At 42.1% G+C, this 22,126-nt stretch overlaps 3 protein-coding genes and 1 long non-coding RNA gene across 4 annotated transcripts in view; 3 read left to right on the plus strand and 1 right to left on the minus strand.

The window, feature by feature from the left end:
• The window catches only part of LOC139550433 (uncharacterized), a 401,870-nt gene that overhangs the window by 248,763 nt on the left and 130,981 nt on the right, over nucleotides 1–22,126 (plus strand). The gene's annotated exons all lie outside the window — the stretch shown is intronic.
• LOC139549547 (zinc finger protein 664-like) overlaps nucleotides 1–22,126 on the minus strand; it is a 238,764-nt gene that overhangs the window by 168,959 nt on the left and 47,679 nt on the right. The gene's annotated exons all lie outside the window — the stretch shown is intronic.
• LOC139548377 (zinc finger protein ZFP2-like) overlaps nucleotides 1–22,126 on the plus strand; it is a 372,237-nt gene that overhangs the window by 47,950 nt on the left and 302,161 nt on the right. The gene's annotated exons all lie outside the window — the stretch shown is intronic.
• Nucleotides 11,046–22,126, plus strand: part of LOC139552205 (zinc finger protein 391-like) — a 29,387-nt gene continuing 18,306 nt past the window's right edge. Inside the window, exons 1-3 of the mRNA XM_071363694.1 lie at nucleotides 11,046–11,361; nucleotides 13,373–13,483; nucleotides 17,297–17,457. Coding sequence (XP_071219795.1) covers nucleotides 11,046–11,361; nucleotides 13,373–13,483; nucleotides 17,297–17,457 — 588 coding nt within the window. The remainder of the gene's footprint in view (nucleotides 11,362–13,372; nucleotides 13,484–17,296; nucleotides 17,458–22,126) is intronic.

The following is a 22,126-nucleotide window of genomic DNA, read 5'->3' on the forward strand; positions in this document are numbered from 1 at the left end:
GACTGTCTGTTGCTGCTGTTGAAAGAAGCGACCCGTCCACTAGATTATACGTCACAGTAGCAGCATTGCCTTAAAATCGCAGCCCGCAATCTGCTGACTGGAGTGGGTAACGCAGTTGAGTAAAATGTAAATTTAATTTTCAGACAAAAAATTAAAGGGTAGGATTCAGGGAATTAGCTAGTCCTAAAATATTAATTAGCCCCCCCTAAATAAATCAATATCAGTCAATATATTTTTTCTGTGATTTCTTATTTCGTCAACCGTTCCATCGCATCGAAAACATCTTACCGGGACGGCACTAGGACCGGGGGAGGCTGCTGCTCGCTAGTGACTGTTAGACTTTCTTCAGCAAAGATGGCGGACAGAAATACTAGGAGAGAGGGGAACCCCTACACAGAACTGAATCAAAGATGGCGGACAGAAATACTAGGATGGAAGCAAATGTAAGGGATTATAACGTCATAACTAATCATGCAAAAACATGTACAGTTGACAGGAATGTTAGTTCATGTAGAGACAAACGATTATGCATTTTTTTTTATCATAAAGTTAATTCATGAAAATCGCGATTTAGCCAGCTAGCTGACTAGCTAACATTAGCCAGCTAGCTGACCCAGCTAACATTAGCCAGCTAGCTGACTAGCTAACATTAGCCAGTTAGCTGGCTAGCTTTATGGGTGTTGTGACATGAGTATGAAATTGTAATTCTGGTTGTTTTAGGGACTCATGAAACAACCAACGAACCAGGCTGTTGATTTGTGAAACAGTGGATGTATAGAATCTAGCTAGCTGAAGAATTTACTGCAAATTGAATGTACAATTTTGTAAGCTTGCCTTGCTGATATTTGCTATGCAGATAGATGAAATCACGTAGCTAGCTATGTTCTTGCTTATTGTGCAGTGGATGGTTAAAATACCTCTATGCCTATGGATGTTTAGCTAGCTATCTAGCCGATCTGTGTATGGACCCAAACGTTTGGTATACATATTAGTTCAGAACCTAGCTATGAACCTCAGCTATCATAGCCAGTTGTATCAACTTCAAAACAGTCTGAATGACATTAATGAAGCCTATGGATTGAGTAGAATATAATATCATGTTGTGCCAAGGATGCAAGTCATATATGTAGTTATTACCATGCATGAGATCCCCACATTGTGTAGCCTGTACATTTAATATATTCACTGATCATGTACTCTACCTTTGCAAATAAATGTGCAGTTTAGGAATGAATGTTCTGTGAGATGATTTTTTAGTCATATCCAATACCAGGAGTATCAAAATCCAGTTTTTGAATGATGCTGTGTCTGCATGTATGTATTACAATTGTACACTTCAACAGTGTTTGCCAATCTTGGTCCTGGGACATCAATGGTTACACATTGTAACTAATAGACTAGAAACAGGATTTAACTAGTTAATTCATATATACAGAAATATAATGTTAAAAAACAGAACACTACACTTCCTATGCATCATGTAAATACTCTTAACACCGGTTCATCTCAACTTCTAATGCCCTTCATCTGCATTGATCTGATAAACACAGGATAGGTGGAGTATTTCATCACATTACACTTCATTTCAACCAGTAGAGAATGTGAAACGCTTGATTGAAAAGCTCATTGTCCAAGTGTTATAAATACAAGTTCAATCTGTACTTGTGCATTATAAAAACAGAGGAAGAAAGAGGAGGTGGAGAGAGAGGTGTAAAAGACAGAAAGGGAAAGAGGTAAGCACATAGGAGCAGGGAAGGCAGCACATGATTAATGAAACACAGTGCTACATAAATATTCTCTCAGTTCATCACAATTACATAACAGTGTCTCTAGTCCAAATCAATCAAATCAAATCAAATCAAATCAAATTTTATTAGTCACATACACATGGTTAGCAGATGTTAATGCGAGTGTAGCGAAATGCTTGTGCTTCTAGTTCCGACAATGCAGTAATAACCAACAGTAATCTAACCTAACAATTCCACACTACTACCTTACACACACAAGTGTAAGGGATAAAGAATATGTACATAAAGATATATGGATGAGTGGTGGTACAGAACGGCATGGCAGATGCAGTAGATGGTATAGAGTACAGTATATACATATGAGATGAGTACTGTAGGGTATGTAAACATAAAGTGGCATAGTTTAAAGTGGCTAGTGGTACATGTATTGCATAAAGATGGCAAGATGCAGTAGATGATATAGAGTACAGTATATATACATATGAGATGGGTAATGTAGGGTATGTAAACATTGTATTAAGTGGCATTGCTTAAAGTGGCTAGTGGTACATTTTTACATAATTTCCATCAATTCCCATTTTTAAAGTGGCTGGAGTTGAGTCAGTATGTTGGCAGCGGCCGCTAAATGTTAGTGGTGGCTGTTTAACAGTCTGATGGCCTTGAGATAGAAGCTGTTTTTCAGTCTCTCGGTCCCTGCTTTGATGCACCTGTACTGACCTCGCCTTCTGGATGATAGCGGGGTGAACAGGCAGTGGCTTGGGTGGTTGTTGTCCTTGATGATCTTTATGGCCTTCCTGTGACATCGGGTGGTGTAGGTGTCCTGGAGGGCAGGTAGTTTGCCCCTGGTGATGCGTTCTGCAGACCTCACTACCCTCTGGAGAGCCTTACGGTTGTGGGCGGAGCAGTTGCCGTACCAGGCGGTGATACAGCCCGACAGGATGCTCTCGATTGTGCATCTGTAGAAGTTTGTGAGTGCTTTTGGTGACAAGCCGAATTTCTTCAGCCTCCTGAGGTTGAAGAGGCGCTGCTGCGCCTTCTTCACAACGCTGTCTGTGTGGGTGGACCAGTTCAGTTTGTCCGTGATGTGTACACCGAGGAACTTAAAACTTTCCACCTTCTCCACTACTGACCCGTCGATGTGGATAGGGGGGTGCTCCCTCTGCTGTTTCCTGAAGTCCACAATCATCTCCTTTGTTTTGTTGACGTTGAGTATGAGGTTATTTTCCTGACACCACACTCCGAGGGCCCTCACCTCCTCCCTGTAGGCCGTCTCGTCGTTGTTGGTGATCAAGCCTACCACTGTAGTGTCATCCGCAAACTTGATGATTGAGTTGGAGGCGTGCATGGCCACGCAGTCGTGGGTGAACAGGGAGTACAGGAGAGGGCTCAGAACGCACCCTTGTGGGGCCCCAGTGTTGAGGATCAGCGGGGTGGAGATGTTGTTACCTACCCTCACCACCTGGGGGCGGCCCGTCAGGAAGTCCAGGACCCAGTTGCACAGGGCGGGGTCGAGACCCAGGGTCTCGAGCTTGATGACGAGTTTGGAGGGTACTATGGTGTTAAATGCTGAGCTGTAATCGATGAACAGCATTCTCACATGGGTATTCCTCTTGTCCAGATGGGTTAGGGCAGTGTGCAGTGTGGTTGCGATTGCGTCGTCTGTGGACCTATTGGGTCGGTAAGCAAATTGGAGTGGGTCTAGGGTGTCCGGTAGGGTGGAGGTGATATGGTCCTTGACTAGTCTCTCAAAGCACTTCATGATGACGGAAGTGAGTGCTACGGGGCGGTAGTCGTTTAGCTCAGTTACCTTAGCTTTCTTGGGAACAGGAACAATGGTGGCCCTCTTGAAGCATGTGGGAACAGCAGACTGGGATAAGGATTGATTGAATATGTCCGTAAACACACCAGCCAGCTGGTCTGCGCATGCTCTGAGGACGCGGCTGGGAATGCCGTCTGGGCCTGCAGCCTTGCGAGGGTTAACACGTTTAAATGTTTTACTCACCTCGGCTGCAGTGAAGGAGAGCCCGCAGGTTTTGGTAGGGGGCCGTGTCAGTGGCACTGTATTGTCCTCAAAGCGGGCAAAAAAGTTGTTTAGCCTGTCTGGGAGCAAGACATCCTGGTCCTCGACGGGGCTGGTTTTCTTTTTGTAATCCGTGATTGACTGTAGACCCTGCCACATACCTCTTGTGTCTGAGCTGTTGAATTTCGACTCGATTTTGTCTCTGTACTGAGACTTGGCCTGTTTGATTGCCTTGCGGAGAGAATAGCTACACTGTTTGTATTCGGTCATGCTTCCGGTCACCTTGCCCTGGTTAAAAGCAGTGGTTCGCGCTTTCAGTTTCACGCGAATGCTGCCGTCAATCCACGGTTTCTGGTTTGGGAATGTTTTTATCGTTGCTGTGGGTACGACATCGTCAATGCACTTCCTAATGAACTCGCTCACCGAATCAGCATATTCGTCAATATTGTTGTTGGACGCGATGCGGAACATATTCCAATCTGCGTGATCGAAGCAGTCTTGAAGCGTGGATTCAGATTGGTCGGACCAGCGTTGAACAGACCTGAGCGCGGGAGCTTGTTGTTTGAGTTTTTGTTTGTAGGCTGGAATCAACAAAATGGAGTCGTGGTCAGCTTTTCCGAAAGGGGGGCGGGGGAGGGCCTTATAAGCGTCGCGGAAATTAGTGTAACAATGGTCTAGTGTTTTTCCAGCCCTGGTAGCACAATCGATATGCTGATAGAATTTAGGGAGTTTTGTTTTTAGATTAGCCTTGTTAAAATCCCCAGCTACGATGAATGCAGCCTCAGGGTGTGTGGTTTCCAGTTTACAAAGAGTCAGATAAAGTTCGTTCAGGGCCATCGATGTGTCTGCTTGGGGGGGAATGTATACGGCTGTGATTATGATTGACGAGAATTCCCTTGGTAGATAATGCGGTCGACATTTGATTGTGAGGAGTTCTAGATCAGGTGAACAGAACGACTTGAGTTCTTGTGTGTTGTTATGATGATCACACCACTTCTCGTTAATCATAAGGCATACCCCCCCGCCCCTCTTCTTACCGGAAAGATGTTTGTTTCTGTCGGCGCGATGCATGGAGAAACCAGCTGGCTGCACCGACTCCGTTAGCGTCCCTTGAGTTAGCCATGTTTCCGTGAAGCAGAGCACGTTGCAATCCCTGATGTCTCTCTGGAATGCTACCCGTGCTCGGATTTCATCAACCTTATTGTCAAGAGACTGGACATTGGCGAGTAGTATGCTAGGGAGTGGAGCGCGATGTGCCCGTCTCCGAAGCCTGACCACGAGACCGCCACGTTTTCCCCTTTTTCGGCGTCGCACAGGGTCGCCGGCTGGGATCAGATCCATTGTATTGTGTGGAAGGCAAGACACTGGATCCGTTTCGGGAAAGTCATATTCCTGGTAGGAACGATGATGAGTTGACGTTAATCGTATATTCAGTAGTTCCTCCCGACTGTATGTAATGAAACCTAAGATTACCCGGGGTACCGATGTAAGAAATAACACGTAAAAAAACAAAATACTGCATATTTTCCAAGGAACGCGAAGCGAGGCAGCCATCTCTTTCCGGCGCCGGGGTTATCTTAAGGGCCATCCACATTGCAATAGGAGTATTCTTCCATTTACTTAGCTATGTCAACTGCAGTTATTAAATTCATAGTTTCTCTCCCTTTGATTTCTACTTCTCAGGTGAGGGTGCTGTTTAGGTAAGGGTGAGATGTCTGTGCAAAAACAAAACAGGCTATTTTATATCACTAATATTGAAAAAATGTAGAACAATTAGACACCCTATAACCCCCACCTACACACTCATGTATCAATCTGATTGATGGATTGTGTTGTGCAGTAAGCAGGTTCAGGTGTATAACTGTGGCTCCTTCCACCTTCAAAGAAACCTGGTTAAACTATCATTATGACATCATGCATGGCCAGTCCTTGTATTCATAGTGTAGTGAATTCGTGGGGAAGCCCTGAGCTGAACTCAAACCTGGGTCCAGCGACTGTCAAGCCAACACCTTATAACTGTTACACCAAGATGTCTGAACTTCTTGACGAGGTCGCTAGGTAATGAGTTAGGGTTGCTACAATAGCTTTCTCTATGAATTTGAGAGTGGTTACATTTCTCCAGCCCCATCCCTCAGCTGTTTACCAAACCAAGTCTCTTGGCAGCCATTTTGTTGCTGTTTAAATACTAGGTTGTCCCTTTAAAAAAGCCACACATCAATCAACCAACCTGCAGTTGAAACAATAACAAGGCTCTCAATCCACAACTGTTTTGGTAATAAGATTATGATGGGCCTGGAGACATTTAACTACTCTCAAATTCATAGACAGACCTATGGATGAAAGGACTGACCATCCATGATATCAACATTGTAGTTAACCATGTTGAGGCTATACAGTGTTGATTTACATTGTTGCTAAACATTGGAGTAAAAAAGCTTATTTGGGGTTCTGATGGGGTACAACAGTTGAACTAAGCTCATGAGGCATGTGTTATATTCTCCAAGAATCAATGGCTATAAAATAAATAATTTAAAGTCAAAATATGGATGTAGCAATTGCAGATTTCCCTTTTAACACCAAACATCAGTTCAACAACTGCAGAGTTTGTACCTCTGTATTTAAGACAGTACTTACCAGTGGTAATCACGGCCCGGTTTCTCAAAACCATCTTATGGCTAAGTTCATCTTTAGAACCACTGGATGCCTTAAATTGCGTTTGGGAAATCGGGCCCAGATATCCAGTTTCCTTCTCTTCTTCCGATGAGACCGTAAACTCCCCATCCTCCGCTTTCACTTCAAAAACTGAATCCTCCTCATCTTTTACTGTAACACCCTCCTCCTCTTTCACTCTGAACGCCTCTTCTTTCACTGTAACGTCTTTCTCTTCTTCTTTCCCTGTAACAGCCTCACCCTCTACTTGTTTTTGTATTGTAACATCCTTCTCTTCCTCCTCCTCTTTGATGAGAGCTTCTTTCTCCGTCCAGCAGACCGTCTCTTCTTCAGCAGGAAGAGAGTAATTTAGTGAACTCATGGTCGGAGATGTTAGCTAGCTAGGCTAATGCTAACTTAACCAGCCCGCCAGCTGAATAATAACAACAACACCGTAAATATGAAATGAAATAGGATAACTTACTAACTAGACGACAGACGAGGGTTTAAAACACAGTGGCTAATATACACTATAGCGTCTAAAGAGCTTTATGGGTTCGTCTATTTTGTCTAGCAAGCTACCGAGGTGTCTGACTAACTGTTGCTGCTGCTGAAAGAAGCGTTCCGTCCACTAGATTATACGTCACACTAACAGCATTGCGTTCCGTCCACTAGATTATACGTCACACTAACAGCATTGCCTTAAAATCCCACACCGCCATCTACTGACTGGAGTGGGTAACGCTCAGTCTGAACCTCTGACTGCGATGGAGATGTGCGACTTTAAGACAATGACGCTAGTGTGACGTAAAATATATATTATAATGTTCAGACAAAAAGTTAGTGTAGGAAGCATGAGTTTTTACTCACCAGTGTAACAATACAGTGTGGTTAAAGACTTAGTAACTTAGTTGTGTTCACGATCTGGTTCCCTATAAACACAACCAGTTATGTTTTTGTGTCATCACATATGTATTAATTTATTTCGGGATTCTGGGTAATCCACAGCAGATTTATGAAGAATTGCTGTGGGTGAGTTCAAAATTGAATAGTCCCGGGATAGAAATATATAAAGTTGACATTACATCATAAAATCCACCTTTTAAATCATACATTAGCAATTTATGTTTTAGTAACTACTGTTGTTGGTTTGGCGTCAAATAAGCCTCTCTTTATATGTTATTTGCCAAATCTCAGTTTTCCATGTGGGTTTTATGCTAAAGTTCCCTCTTTCAGGTTGGTATCTAACTGGAAAATGCATCTTCTTTAGGAGTGCTATTTTTACCCTGTCGACTACTGATCATTCATCCACACTGTGTGTCTCATCAATGCAGGTAATTTATGACAAATGTATAAAGTATATGTTTTATAAACGCATGAACACCAGACAGTTTATTTGCCCGGTTTTGTTAGTTTAGGTGTATTATACTTATTCGCCACTAGAGGGGGACATTGAGTCCTTTTCCAGGTTAATTTGATATATTTTGATACTAAAATGGATGACAGTTTACTACTACTGACACTGTCAGCACGGTGGGCTCTGGTGCCTTCTTGCCGTGGGCTCAAAATGACAGAGGAAATCAACCTGCCTGATGTCATCTATAATAATGACAAAGAAGCTATGCTGCTACGGTGTGGGATGTCATCTATAATAATGACCTAAAGGCTATGCTGCTACGGTGTGGGATGTCATCTATAATAATTACATAAAGGCTATGCTGCTACGGTGTGTGGGATGTCATCTATAATAATTACATAAAGGCTATGCTGCTACGGTGAGGGATGTCATCTATAATAATGACATAAAGGCTATGCTGCTACGGTGTGGGATGTCATCTATAATAATGACATAAAGGCTATGCTGCTACGGTGTGGGATGTCATCTATAATAATGACATAAAGGCTATGCTGCTACGGTGTGGGATGTCATCTATAATAATGACATAAAGGCTATGCTGCTACGGTGTGGGATGTCATCTATAATAATGACATAAAGGCTATGCTGCTACGGTGTGGGATGTCATCTATAATAATGACATAAAGGCTATGCTGCTACGGTGTGGGATGTCATCTATAATAATGACATAAAGGCTATGCTGCTACGATGTGGGATGTCATCTATAATAATGACATAAAGGCTATGCTGCTACGGTGTGGGATGTCATCTATAATAATGACATAAAGGCTATGCTGCTACGGTGTGGGACGTCATCTATAATAATTGGGGATTTTCCCTGCCATCATTCTGTATGTCTCTTCTGATCTGCAGTCATGTTTTAGTTGAGTTTTGTTAGTTGGGTTCTAACTGGTCTCCATTAGTTGGGCTCCAGCTTGCTGACCATAGTGTCACGAACCGGCTCGAAGACCGTGACAAAAAGTGAGACAACGTGGAGATAAAGAATAACAAAATATATTTATTAACTGAAGTAAAGTAAATACAATTAACACTGGTGTGTGTGTTTAGTCAGTAGTGTAAGTGATTGGTCGGGTGTTTACATGTGATAATGAGGGGTGTTGAAAGGTGCCAACGCAAACAATCAAAATCTGTCTGTGTCTGCATGGAGAGAGTCTCCTCAATGACTGGGGAAGAGGTGCATTTATCCTGGGACACACCCGAGCCCAAACAACCAAAATCTGTCTGTGTCTGCATGGAGAGAGTCTCCTCAATGACTGGGGAAGAGGTGCATTTATCCTGGGACACACCCGAGCCCAAACAACCAAAATCTGTCTGTGTCTGCATGGAGAGAGTCTTCTCAATGACTGGGGAAGAGGTGCATTTATCCTGGGACACACCCGAGCCCAAACAACCAAAATCTGTCTGTGTCTGCATGGAGAGAGTCTCCTCAATGACTGGGGAAGAGGTGCATTTATCCTGGGACACACCCGAGCCCAAACAACCAAAATCTGTCTGTGTCTGCATGGAGAGAGTCTCCTCAATGACTGGGGAAGAGGTGCATTTATCCTGGGACACACCCGAACAACCAAAATCTGTCTGTGTCTGCATGGAGAGAGTCTCCTCAATGACTGGGGAAGAGGTGCATTTATCCTGGGACACACCCGAGCCCAAACAACCAAAATCTGTCTGTGTCTGCATGGAGAGAGTCTCCTCAATGACTGGGGAAGAGGTGCATTTATCCTGGGACACACCCGAACAACCAAAATCTGTCTGTGTCTGCATGGAGAGAGTCTCCTCAATGACTGGGGAAGAGGTGCATTTATCCTGGGACACACCCGAGCCCAAACAACCAAAATCTGTCTGTGTCTGCATGGAGAGAGTCTCCTCAATGACTGGGGAAGAGGTGCATTTATCCTGGGACACACCCGAGCCCAAACAACCAAAATCTGTCTGTGTCTGCATGGAGAGAGTCTTCTCAATGACTGGGGAAGAGGTGCATTTATCCTGGGACACACCCGAGCCCAAACAACCAAAATCTGTCTGTGTCTGCATGGAGAGAGTCTCCTCAATGACTGGGGAAGAGGTGCATTTATCCTGGGACACACCCGAGCCCAAACAACCAAAATCTGTCTGTGTCTGCATGGAGAGAGTCTCCTCAATGACTGGGGAAGAGGTGCATTTATCCTGGGACACACCCAAACAACCAAAATCTGTCTGTGTCTGCATGGAGAGAGTCTCCTCAATGACTGGGGAAGAGGTGCATTTATCCTGGGACACACCCGAGCCCAGGTATGTCCCATTTCACTGAAGACCCTCCCGGCTCCGCCCACCGACATCCTATTAAGGAAAACAAGATCAAAGAGAAAGAATTCTGCAGACAGAGTGGGAGGGTCGTCACAGCAGTCTGATGATATACCAGGGCCTGGGGATGCAGTTAGGTTTGTATGCAGTCTGGTGATATACCAGGGACTATGCATGCAGTTAGGTTTGTATGCAGTCTGGTGATATACCAGGGCCTGGGGATGCAGTTAGGTTTGTATGCAGTCTGGTGATATACCAGGGACTGGGGATGCAGTTAGGTTTGTATGCAGTCTGGTGATATACCAGGGACTGGGGATGTAGTTAGGTTTGTATGCAGTCTGGTGATATACCAGGGACTAGCTATTCTCCAGTTTGCTCCCAGCAGCTTTCATAGAACGTAGATCACTGTTAAACCAGACGCTGCAGAGCGTTTGTTTGACTGAATGAATATGACATTGCCTTAAATGCAGCGTTAGATGTAAAGTTTAAATTCTCATTCATTACACATCTTCACTAATCAATCAACACATGCTTAACTTTGGACGTATCAATATAATATTATTTAATGAAATACATTTTAAAATATTTTTTTTTGTCAGGAAATAAAATAAACATTTCCTTAGACTGCGTTACCCACTCCAGTCAGCTGATGACGATGCTGCCAGTGTGACGTATAATCTAGTGGACGGGACACTTCAACAACAACAGCGAGTCAGTCACTTCAGTAGCTTGCTAGGCGACATGGCCTAAACATTCAAGCTTTTTAGACTGTTTCAGTGCATATTTGCCTATGTATTTTAGACATACTTCTGTTTTATAGCGAGTTGCCCCATTTATTTTCATATTTACGTTGTTAGTCAGGCAGACGTCTTAAATTTGCCTAGCGCTAGGCTAGTCGCTAATGCTAACTAGCTAGCTAACATCTCCGACCATGAGCTCCCTAAACATCCCCACTCTTGTTAAAGAAGAGGTCTGCTGGACGGAGAAAGAAGCTCTGGGGCTGAACATTGTCGTGAAAGAGGAGAAGGAAGAAGAGGTTGTCACAGTAAAACAAGAAGTAGAGGGTGAGGCTGTTACAGTGAAAGAAGAAGAGAAAGACGTTACAGTGAAGGAAGAGGAAGACTCGTTCAGAGTGAAAGAGGAGGAGGAAGAGAAAGAGGAGGATGCAGTTTTTGGAGTGAAGAAGGAGAAAGAGGGAGAGATAACGGTCATATTGACAGAGGAGTCAGGAGATCTGATTACCACCAGTAAGTACTGTCTTAAAAACGGGCTCTAACTCTCTAAAGGTTTTTAATGAATGTGTGGTTTTTAAGCAGCATGCTACTGAAATTCTATACTTGAAAATGTTGTTCTGTACTATAGGAATTTATGTGATAATATAATGTTAAAGCTACATTTTAAAATGGGTGATTAAAGCCCTGAATGCTGATTGGCTGACAGCCGTGGTATATCAGGCCGTATACCATGGGTATGACAAAACATGTATTTTTACTGCTCTAATTACGTTGGTAACCAGTTTATAATTGCAATAATCCACCCCAGGGGTTTGTGATATATGGCCAATATACCACGGCTAAGGGCTGTATCCAGGCACTCTGCGTTGCGTCGTGCTTAAGGACAGTCTTTAACCATGCTATATTGGCCATATACCACACTTCCTCGGGTCTTATTGCTTAACTGTAACATGTGTATACCATCAGAGTCCCCCCACCACAAAATCACAACTTAATTGTCTCACAGAATGGCAAACAACCATCTCTGTTCAGCCTATAAACATGACATTATCTATTATTATAGAGCTCTGCTCAGCCTATAAACATGACAATATCTATTATTATAGAGCTCTGCTCAGCCTATAAACATGACATTATCTATTATTATAGAGCTCTGCTCAGCCTATAAACATGACATTATCTATTATTATAGAGCTCTGCTCAGCCTGTAAACATGACATTATCTATTATTATAGAGCTCTGTTCAGCCTATAAACATGACATTATCTATTATTATAGAGCTCTGCTCAGCCTATAAACATGACATTATCTATTATTATAGAGCTCTGTTCAGCCTATAAACATGACATTATCTATTATTACAGAGCTCTGCTCAGCCTATAAACATGACATTATCTATTATTATAGAGCTCTGCTCAGCCTATAAACATGACATTATCTATTATTATAGAGCTCTGCTCAGCCTGTAAACATGACATTATCTATTATTATAAATCTCTGTTCAGCCTAAAACATGACATTATCTATTATTATAAATCTCTGTTCAGCCTAAAACATGACATTATCTATTATTATAGAGCTCTGCTCAGCCTATAAACATGACATTATCTATTATTATAGAGCTCTGTTCAGCCTATAAACATGACATTATCTATTATTATAGAGCTCTGCTCAGCCTATAAACATGACATTATCTATTATTATAGAGCTCTGCTCAGACTATAAACATGACATTATCTATTTATTATAGAGCTCTGCTCAGCCTGTAAACATGACATTATCTATTATTATAGAGCTCTGTTCAGCCTATAAACATGACATTATCTATTATTATAGAGCTCTGTTCAGCCTGTAACCATGACATTATCTATTATTATAGATCTCTGTTCAGCCTATAAACATGACATTATCTATTATTATAGAGCTCTGCTATAAACATGACATTATCTATTATTATAGAGCTCTCAGCCTATAAACATGACATTATCTATTATTATAGAGCTCTGCTATAAACATGACATTATCTATTATTATAGAGCTCTGCTATAAACATGACATTATCTATTATTATAGAGCTCTGTTCAGCCTATAAACATGACATTATCTATTATTATAGAGCTCTGCTCAGCCTATAAACATGACATTATCTATTATTATAGATCTCTGTTCAGCCTAAAACATGACATTATCTATTATTATAGATCTCTGCTCAGCCTGTAACCATGACATTATCTATTATTATAGAGCTCTGCTCAGCCTGTAACCATGACATTATCTATTATTATAGAGCTCTTATTATGACATCATGACATTCCCTGAGAAATTAGATTTGGAGCTCTACATCATTTGTTTTTAAATCTCACCGTCACCAAGTTTATTTTTAATGATGTAATGTTGTGAAGACTGACCTCAGGTTATTGAGGGATTTAGCCTAGATTAAACCTCATAGGAAGACAATTTTATTTAATACAGGCTTCATTCAGGTCTCTCTGTTTAACTAAATAATCTGTTTGTCTTTTGGCAGGAGAGAGACCAGACTCTGACAGCGGGAAGAGTTCCTCAGAGGAAACAGACCCAGAGACGCCTAACCAACACCACTGCTCCCACTGTGGAAAGAGTTTTAGGTGGTCAGGGAGTCTGAAAACGCATGAGAGAATACATACAGGAGAAAAGCCCTACCACTGTTCTCACTGTGGAAAGAGTTTTAGGTGGTTAGTGAGTCTGAAAACGCATGAGAGAATACACACAGGAGAAAAACCTTTCCAATGTTCCCAGTGTGAAAAAAGTTTTAGGTGGTCAGGGAGTCTGAAAAAGCATGAGAGAAAACACACAGGAGAGAAGCCTTTCCAACATACTAATACACAGGAGGAGACAACATACCACTGCTCTCATTGTGAAAAGACATTTTCCCAGTCAGAGGACCTGAAAACACATGAGAGAATAGAGAGGCTGTGTTCTGACTTATGTTTCTGACTGAGAATTTGTCCACGGCCAGGATTCACAGGACCAGGGTGTCCGCTATGGACACCTGGAAGAAATCAGCAGCGGACATTTCTGAAGGTTTATCCAACAGACCTGTACATCCATGAATGGATCTCTATAATGTGTAACTATTTCTGAAGGTTTATCCAACAGACCTGTACATCCAGGAATGGGTCTCTATAATGTGTAACTATTTCTGATGTATTGTGATGTATTGTTTAATAGATGTACTATGTTAGGTATATTTATCTGTGGTTTTATTTCAACAGATTTGACTGATGCTATTAGATTGTACTATGTTAGGTATATTTATCTGTGGTTTTATTTCAACAGATTTGACTGATGCTATTAGATTGTACTATGTTAGGTATATTTATCTGTGGTTTTATTTCAACAGATTTTACTGATGCTATTAGATTGCTGGGTGGGGGGAGTTTTATATATACAGAGACTTCAGAAACTATTCACACCGCTTGACTGGTCCCACATGTTGTTGTGTTACAGCCTGAATATATAATGGATTCAATACCCCATAATGTCAAAGTGGAATTATGTTTTTGGAAATGTTTACAAATGTAATTAAAAGCCTAAATAAGTTCAGGAGTAAAGATGTTGCTTAACAAGTCACATAATAAGTTGCAGGGACTCACTCTGTGTGCAATAATAGTGTTTAACATGATTTTTGAATGACTACCTCATCTCTGTACCCCACACATACAATTATCTGTAATGGCCCTCAGTCGAGCAGTGAATTTCAAACACAGATTCAACCACAAAGACCAGGTAGGTTGTCTAATGCCTCGCAAAGAAAGACACCTATTGGTGAATATCCCTTTGAGCATCATTGGTGAAGTTATTAATGACACTTTAGATGATGTATCAATACAACCAGTCACTACAAAGATGCAGGCGTCCTTCCTAACTCAGTTGCTGGAGAGGAAGGAAACCGCTCCGGGATTTCACCATGAAGCCTATGGTGACTTTAAAATAGTTACAATGTTTAATGGTTGTGATAGGAGAAAACTGAGGATGGATCAACAACATTGTAGTTACTCCACAATGCTAACCTCAATGACAGAGTGAAAAGAAAGAAGAAAGAAAGAAGAAGCCTGTACAGAAAAAAATATGCCAAAACATTTATCCTGTTTGCAATGAGGCACTAAAGTAATAATGCAAAACAATGTGGCAAAGAAATTCACTTTTTATCCTGAATACAAAGTGTTATGTTTGGGGCAAATCCAACACATCACTGACTACCACTCTTCATATTTTCAAGCATGTTGGTGGCTGCATCATGTTATGGGTGTGCTTGTCATTGGCGTCACTACAGTCCCTGGTTCTAATCCAGGCTGTATCACAACCGGCTGTGATCGGGAGTCTCATAGGGTGGCGCCCAATTGTCCCAGTGTCGTCCGGGTTAGGGGAGGGTGGCAGGAACTAATGGGGCTCCATAATAAACCCCAGGAAGAGTAGCTGCTGCCTTTGCAGGAACTAATGGGGATCCTTAATAAACCCCAGGAAGAGTAGCTGCTGCCTTGGCAGGAACTAATGGGGATCCTTAATAAACCCCAGGAAGAGTAGCTGCTGCCTTGGCTGGAACTAATGGTAATCCGTAATAAACCTTATTTGTAAATGCTTATTAGCATCAAAGTAGGTGACGTGCAAGACTACAAATAATAATAATAATAAACTTCTTCCATTAAGTATGACAGAGGCCACTAAGACTACAAATCCCTGCAGCCTCACGGATTCAGACTACACATAATAATAATAACAAACTTCTTCCATTAAGTATGATGGAGGCCACTGTGTTCTTGGGGACCTTCAATGCTGCAGAAATGTTTTGGTACCCTTCCCCAGATCTGGGCCTCGACACAATACTGTCTCAGAGCTCTACGGACAAATCCTTTGACCTCGTGGCTTGGTTACCTGTGGGACTTTATACAGACAGGTGTGTGCCTTTCATGTCCAATCAATTGAATTTACCACAGGTTGACTCCAATCAAGTTGTAGAAACATCTCAAGGATGATCAATGGAATCAGGATGCATCTGAGCTCAATTTCGAATTTCATAGTAAAGGGTCTGAATACTTAAATACATTTGCAACAATGTAAATAATTGTGCAAAAATGTTTAAAAACCTGTTTTTGGTTTGTCATTATGGGGTATTGTGATGTCATAATGGGATATTGTGATGTCATTATGGGGTATTGTGATGCCATTATGGGGTATTGTGATGTCATTATGGGGTATTGTTTGTAGATTGATGAGGGAAAAAATCTTCCATTTTAGAATTAGGCTTTAATGTAACAAAATGTGGAGAAAGTGAAGGGGTCTGAATACTTAACGAATGCACTGTATACCCCTGGTAGAGTTTTCTTCCGTTGGCAGTTTTGTACACAGTCATGTGATACGTGGCATAGAAAAATCCAATCTTGGGAGAATACATGGGAGGCACTATATCTGCAGGTGTCTATCTGGTCAAAACCACTGATACAGGTGCCCCTCCACCCTCTGGTGGGATTGATCATGTCTACAGAGAAACCTAGATTCAAATACTTAGATGTATGTGTATTGGGTATATGTTGTGAAATTATTAGATATTACTTGTTAGATATTACTGCACTGTCGGAGCTAGAAACACAAGCATTTCACTACACCCGCAATAACTAATCTGCTAAACACGTGTATATGACCAATAAAATGTGATTTGATTTGAAATAAACGTCCTATTTATCAAAGGTGCTTTTGGCTGGGGTCAAAATGACTCCAAAGGATTTGAATTTGTTAAAAGTCCATTTGATACAGAAACACTAAACCATGATTTAGATTTATTAAGAACAAGTTGATTGACAAAGTCATGAAAAATTGGAACAATTGAATAAACCACATTTTGGCTATGATCAAAGATATGCCTCTGGGGTCAAAATGATCCATGTCAGAAGTATGGATCAATGCAAATATGTAGTGGGTGTAACGTTTGTTTTAAATTATCACTCATTAAACACGAATCAATCAACACATGCGTCTCTTTGAACGGCATAATATAATATAACACTTTTATGAAATAAATGAAAAATAAACTTTTGGTTCCTAAACTGCGTTGCCCACTCCAGTCAGCAGATGGCGATGTGCGTCTTTTAGGTTCAGGCGATGCTGCCAGTGTGACGTATAATCTAGTGGACGGGACGCTCCTTCAACAACAACAGCTAGTCAGACACCTCGGCAGCTTTCTAGCAAACATAGCTACAATATTCACGCTCTTTACACTGTTTTGGTGTATATTAGTCGATGTGTTTGAAACACACTTCTGTTGTATGTACTTGTTGGCCCATGTAATTATATATTTACGTTGTTTGTCAGCTAGCTTGTTTGCTAAGTTAGCTTTGAACTAGGCTAGTCGCTAATGCTAGCTAGCTAACATTTCCGACCATGAGTTCACTAAGCTACTCTCCTCCTGCTACAGAAGAGGGGGTCTGCTGGACGGAGAAAGAAGCTCTCGTTAAAGAGAAAGAGGAGGAGGAAGAGAAGGATGTTACAATACAAATACAAGTAGAGGGTGGGGCTGTTACCGTGAAGGAAGAAGAGAAAGACTTTACAGTGAAAGAAGAGGAAGACGCGTTCAGAGTGAAAGAGGAGGAAGATGTTACAGTAAAAGAAGAGGAAGAGAAAGAGGATTATGCAGTTTTTGGAGTGAAAGAGGAGGAGGGGGAGATGACTGTCACATTGAAAGAGGACAAGGAAGAAGAGGAGTTTGGAGATCTGTTTAACCCCAGTAAGTACCGTCTCTGCAGTCGTTGAACCAATATGCAGTAAAGGGGTTCTACACTTTAATGTTGTTCTGTAGGACTGGCTGAAGCTACACTGTAACGTGTAGAACATCAAGAGTGGACCATCAACAAAACATTAACAATTGATCAAATGCATCCAATGACAATACCTGAAATACTGTAGTCCTCAATATCTCCTATTAGCTTTGCCCAATATGCTTTTTACCGAAACAGGCAGGGAGTACGCTTTGTTACGGTTTCTACTGCTGATTGCTGCCCCCGTTACTCCTCAAGGTCCAAGGACTGTATGTTATTTTCAGAGGTAGACTGGCTCTGGCAGGTAAAATAGTCAAATAATGACTGGTTGCATCACCACCTGGTATGGCAACTGCTCGCCATCTGACCCTAAGGCGCTACAGAGGGTAGTGCGAACGGCCCAGTACATCACTGTGTCCAAGCTTCCTGCCATCCAGGACCTATATAATAGGCGGTGTCAGAGGAAAGCCCACAAAATTGTCAGAGACTCCAGTCACCCAAGTTATAGACTGTTTTCTCTGCTACTGCACGGCAAGTGGTACCGGAGCTCCAAGTCTAGAACCAAAAGCCTCCTCAACAGCTTCTACCCCCAAGCCATAAGACTGCTGAACAATTCATAAAATCACCACCGGACAATTTACATTGACCCCCCCCACCCCCCTCCATTTTGGTGCACTGCTGCTACTCGCTGGTTGTTTGTTACCTATGCATAGTCACTACACTCCCCTACCTTCATGTACAGATTACCTCAACTAGCCTGTAACCCCGCACACTGACTCAGTACCGGTGCCCCCTGTATATAGCCTCCACACTGACTTAGTACCGGTACCCCCTGTATATAGCCTCCACACTGACTCGGTACCGGTGCCCCCTGTATATAGCTTCCACACTGACTCTGTACTGGTGCCCCCTGTATATAGCCTCCACACTGACTCGGTACCGATGCCCCCTGTATATAGCCTCCACACTGACTCTGTACTGGTGCCCCCTGTATATAGCCTCCACACTGACTCGGTACCGATGCCCCCTGTATATAGCCTCCACACTGACTCGGTACCAGTGCCCCCTGTATATAGCCTCCACACTGACTCAGTACCGATGCCCCCTGTATATAGCCTCCACACTGACTCAGTACCGATGCCCCCTGTATATAGCCTCCACACTGACTCGGTACTGGTGCCCCCTGTATATAGTCTCCACACTGACTCGGTACTGGTGCCCCCTGTATATAGTCTCCACACTGACTCAGTACCGGTGCCCCCTGTATATAGCCTCCACACTGACTCGGTACCGGTGCCCCCTGTATATAACCTCCACACTGACTCGGTATCGGTGCCCCCTGTATATAACCTCCACACTGACTCGGTATCGGTGCCCCCTGTATATAGCCTTGTTATTGTTATTCTCATTGTGTTACTTTGTATTATTACTTTTTATTTTAGTCTACCTGGTAAATGTTTTCTTCTTCTTGAACTGCACTGTTGGTTAAGGGCTTGTAAGTAAAGCATTTCACGGTAAAGTCTAAGTTGGTGTCTTGACGGATTTGTAAAAAACGGTTTGTCATAAAACACATATTTATTTATATTTTTAAATGATGCTGACACCCCCCCCAGAGGTGTCTCATTATTGGGATTCATTGCTGATTCCTACCTGTAGCTCACTATGAGGTGTCTAGTGATACAGGTTAAGGACCCTGTTGGAGATTGGTGATTGGTAGCGGAGTCGAGGGAACAAGCAGGGTTGGACAGGGCCATGTTATTATCCCACACACAGTCTCTGTGGTTCATATGAACCCCATTCCTGGGAATTAGATTTGATTTCAAATCGCCCCTGTCTGTTACCACAGAAGGGTTCCGTCTGTCCCATTCCCAGCTAGGTTACGAGGCGCTTTGTCACCAGTACCTATGACTGGTTGATAGGGGAAACCTCCATGCTTATTATAGAAAAAGTAATTAGGGGGAAACTATTTAGTAAACTGAAATAAAATAACAAACCTGTTTGAAAAATTAAAACTATTCCAAAACTATCTTTGACTCGAACTAAAATAGCCTAAAATAATATTATATTAAATAATAATATTATGTTCAGTTTGAATAATTTACATCTTGATTTTGGGCAAAAATAGAATTGGGTTTTAAATATTTTTGTGGTTTTAAATCTTCTGAACCTGGTGGCTGGTAAATGCTGCCATGGGATGGCAATGTTTCAAATAGACCTAGCTTGTGTATCACTATCACCTGCTATCACCAGAAATACTTTAAGAAATGAGGATATCGGAAACTCCTTTCGATTCGTATTAACAGCTTAAAGAAAAGAACATTGGCATGAATTACCCTCCGTGAACAAGAAGCACAACAATACAAATATTTTCAGAGATAATTAGAGGTAATCAACTTGTTCTCTGTAATATCGTATAGCTTTGCAAACGTAACATTATGTACTTTCAAGGACAATAGGCATGTTTCTCGACTCATACCCTGACTTTAAAAAGGGATTTCGTGAGATTTAGCTTAGGAACTGTGTGTCACAGCATGACAATGTGAACGCGATTGGTCAACAGTCTCTTGGACGGGCGTTATATACGCTTTGACATTTTCTGGTATAGTTTTTATTTGAAAACGTTTTGTTTACTTGCCTATTGAATTTGGAATGCACTGTACTGTTCATCTCTGGAACTCACTGAGATAATTCCTTTGATCCAGCAGTAGCAATACAGGGAAATAACATCTACAGAAAAGACAGGAATGCTTATGGGGGAGGTGTTGCTGTATACAGTGCATTCGGGAAAGTATTCAGACCCCTTGACTTTTTCCACATTTTGTTACTTTAAAGCCTTATTCTAAAATTGATCTTTTTTTTTTCTTCCCCTCTTTCATTTACAGTGGGGAGAACAAGTATTTGATACACTGCCGATTTTGCAGGTTTTCCTACTTACAAAGCATGTAGAGGTCTGTAATTTTTATCATAGTTACACTTCAACTGTGAGAGACGGAATCTAAAACAAAAATCCAGAAAATCACATTGTATGATTTTTAAGTAATTAATTTGCATTTTATTGCATGACATAAGTATTTGATCACCTACCAACCAGTAAGAATTCCGGCTCTCACAGACCTGTTCGTTTTTCTTTAAGAAGCCCTCCTGTTCTCCACTCATTACCTGTATTAACTGCACCTGATTGAACTCGTTACCTGTATAAAAGACACCTGTCCACACACTCAATCAAACAGACTCCAACCTCTCCACAATGGCCAAGACCAGAGAGCTGTGTAAGGACATCAGGGATAAAATTGTAGACCTGCACAAGGCTAGGATGGACTACAGGACAATAGGCAAGCAGCTTGGTGAGAAGGCAACAACTGTTGGCACAATTATTAGAAAATGGAAGAAGTTCAAGATGACGGTCTATCACCCTTGGTCTGGGGCTCCATGCAAGATCTCACCTCGTGCGGCATCAATGATCATGAGGAAGGTGAGGGATCAGCCCAGAACTACACGGCAGGACCTGGTCAATGACCTGAAGAGAGCTGGGACCACAGTCTCAAAGAAAACCATTAGTAACACACTACGCCGTCATGGATTAAAATCCTTCAGCGCACGCAAGGTCCCCCTGCTCAAGCCAGCGCATGTCCAGGCCCTTCTGAAGTTTGCCAATGACCATCTGGATGATCCAGAGGAGGAATGGGAGAAGGTCATGTGGTCTGATGAGACAAAAATATAGCTTTTTGGTCTAAACTCCACTCGCCGTGTTTGGAGGAAGAAGAAGGATGAGTACAACCCCAAGAACACCATCTCAACCGTGAAGCATGGAGGTGGAAACATCATTCTTTGGGGATGCTTTTCTGCAAAGGGGACAGGGCGACTGCACCGTATTGAGGGGAGGATGGATGGGGCCATGTATCGCGAGATCTTGGCCAACAACCTCCTTCCCTCAGTAAGAGCATTGAAGATAGGTCGTGGCTGGGTCTTCCAGCATGACAACGACCCGAAACACACAGCCAGGGCAACTAAGGAGTGGCTCCGTAAGAAGCATCTCAAGGTCCTGGAGTGGCCTAGCCAGTCTCCAGACCTGAACCCAATAGAAAATCTTTGGAGGGAGCTGAAAGTCCGTATTGCCCAGCGACAGCCCCCAAACCTGAAGGATCTGGAGAAGGTCTGTATGGAGGAGTGGGCCAAAATCCCTGCTGCAGTGTGTGCAAACCTGATCAAGAACTACAGGAAATGTATGATCTCTGTAATTGCAAACAAAGGTTTCTGTACCAAATATTAAGTTCTGCTTTTCTGATGTATCAAATACTTATTTCATGCAATAAAATGCAAATTAATTACTTAAAAATCATACAATGTGATTTTCTGAATATTTGTTTTAGATTCTGTCTCTCACAGTTGAAGTGTACCTATGATAAAAAAATTACAGACCTCTACATGCTTTGTAAGTAGGAAAACCTGCAAAATCGGCAGTGTATCAAATACTTGTTCTCCCCACTGTA

The sequence above is a fragment of the Salvelinus alpinus genome, chromosome 2 (genome assembly GCF_045679555.1).
Source record: "Salvelinus alpinus chromosome 2, SLU_Salpinus.1, whole genome shotgun sequence".
NCBI lineage: Eukaryota > Metazoa > Chordata > Actinopteri > Salmoniformes > Salmonidae > Salvelinus > Salvelinus alpinus.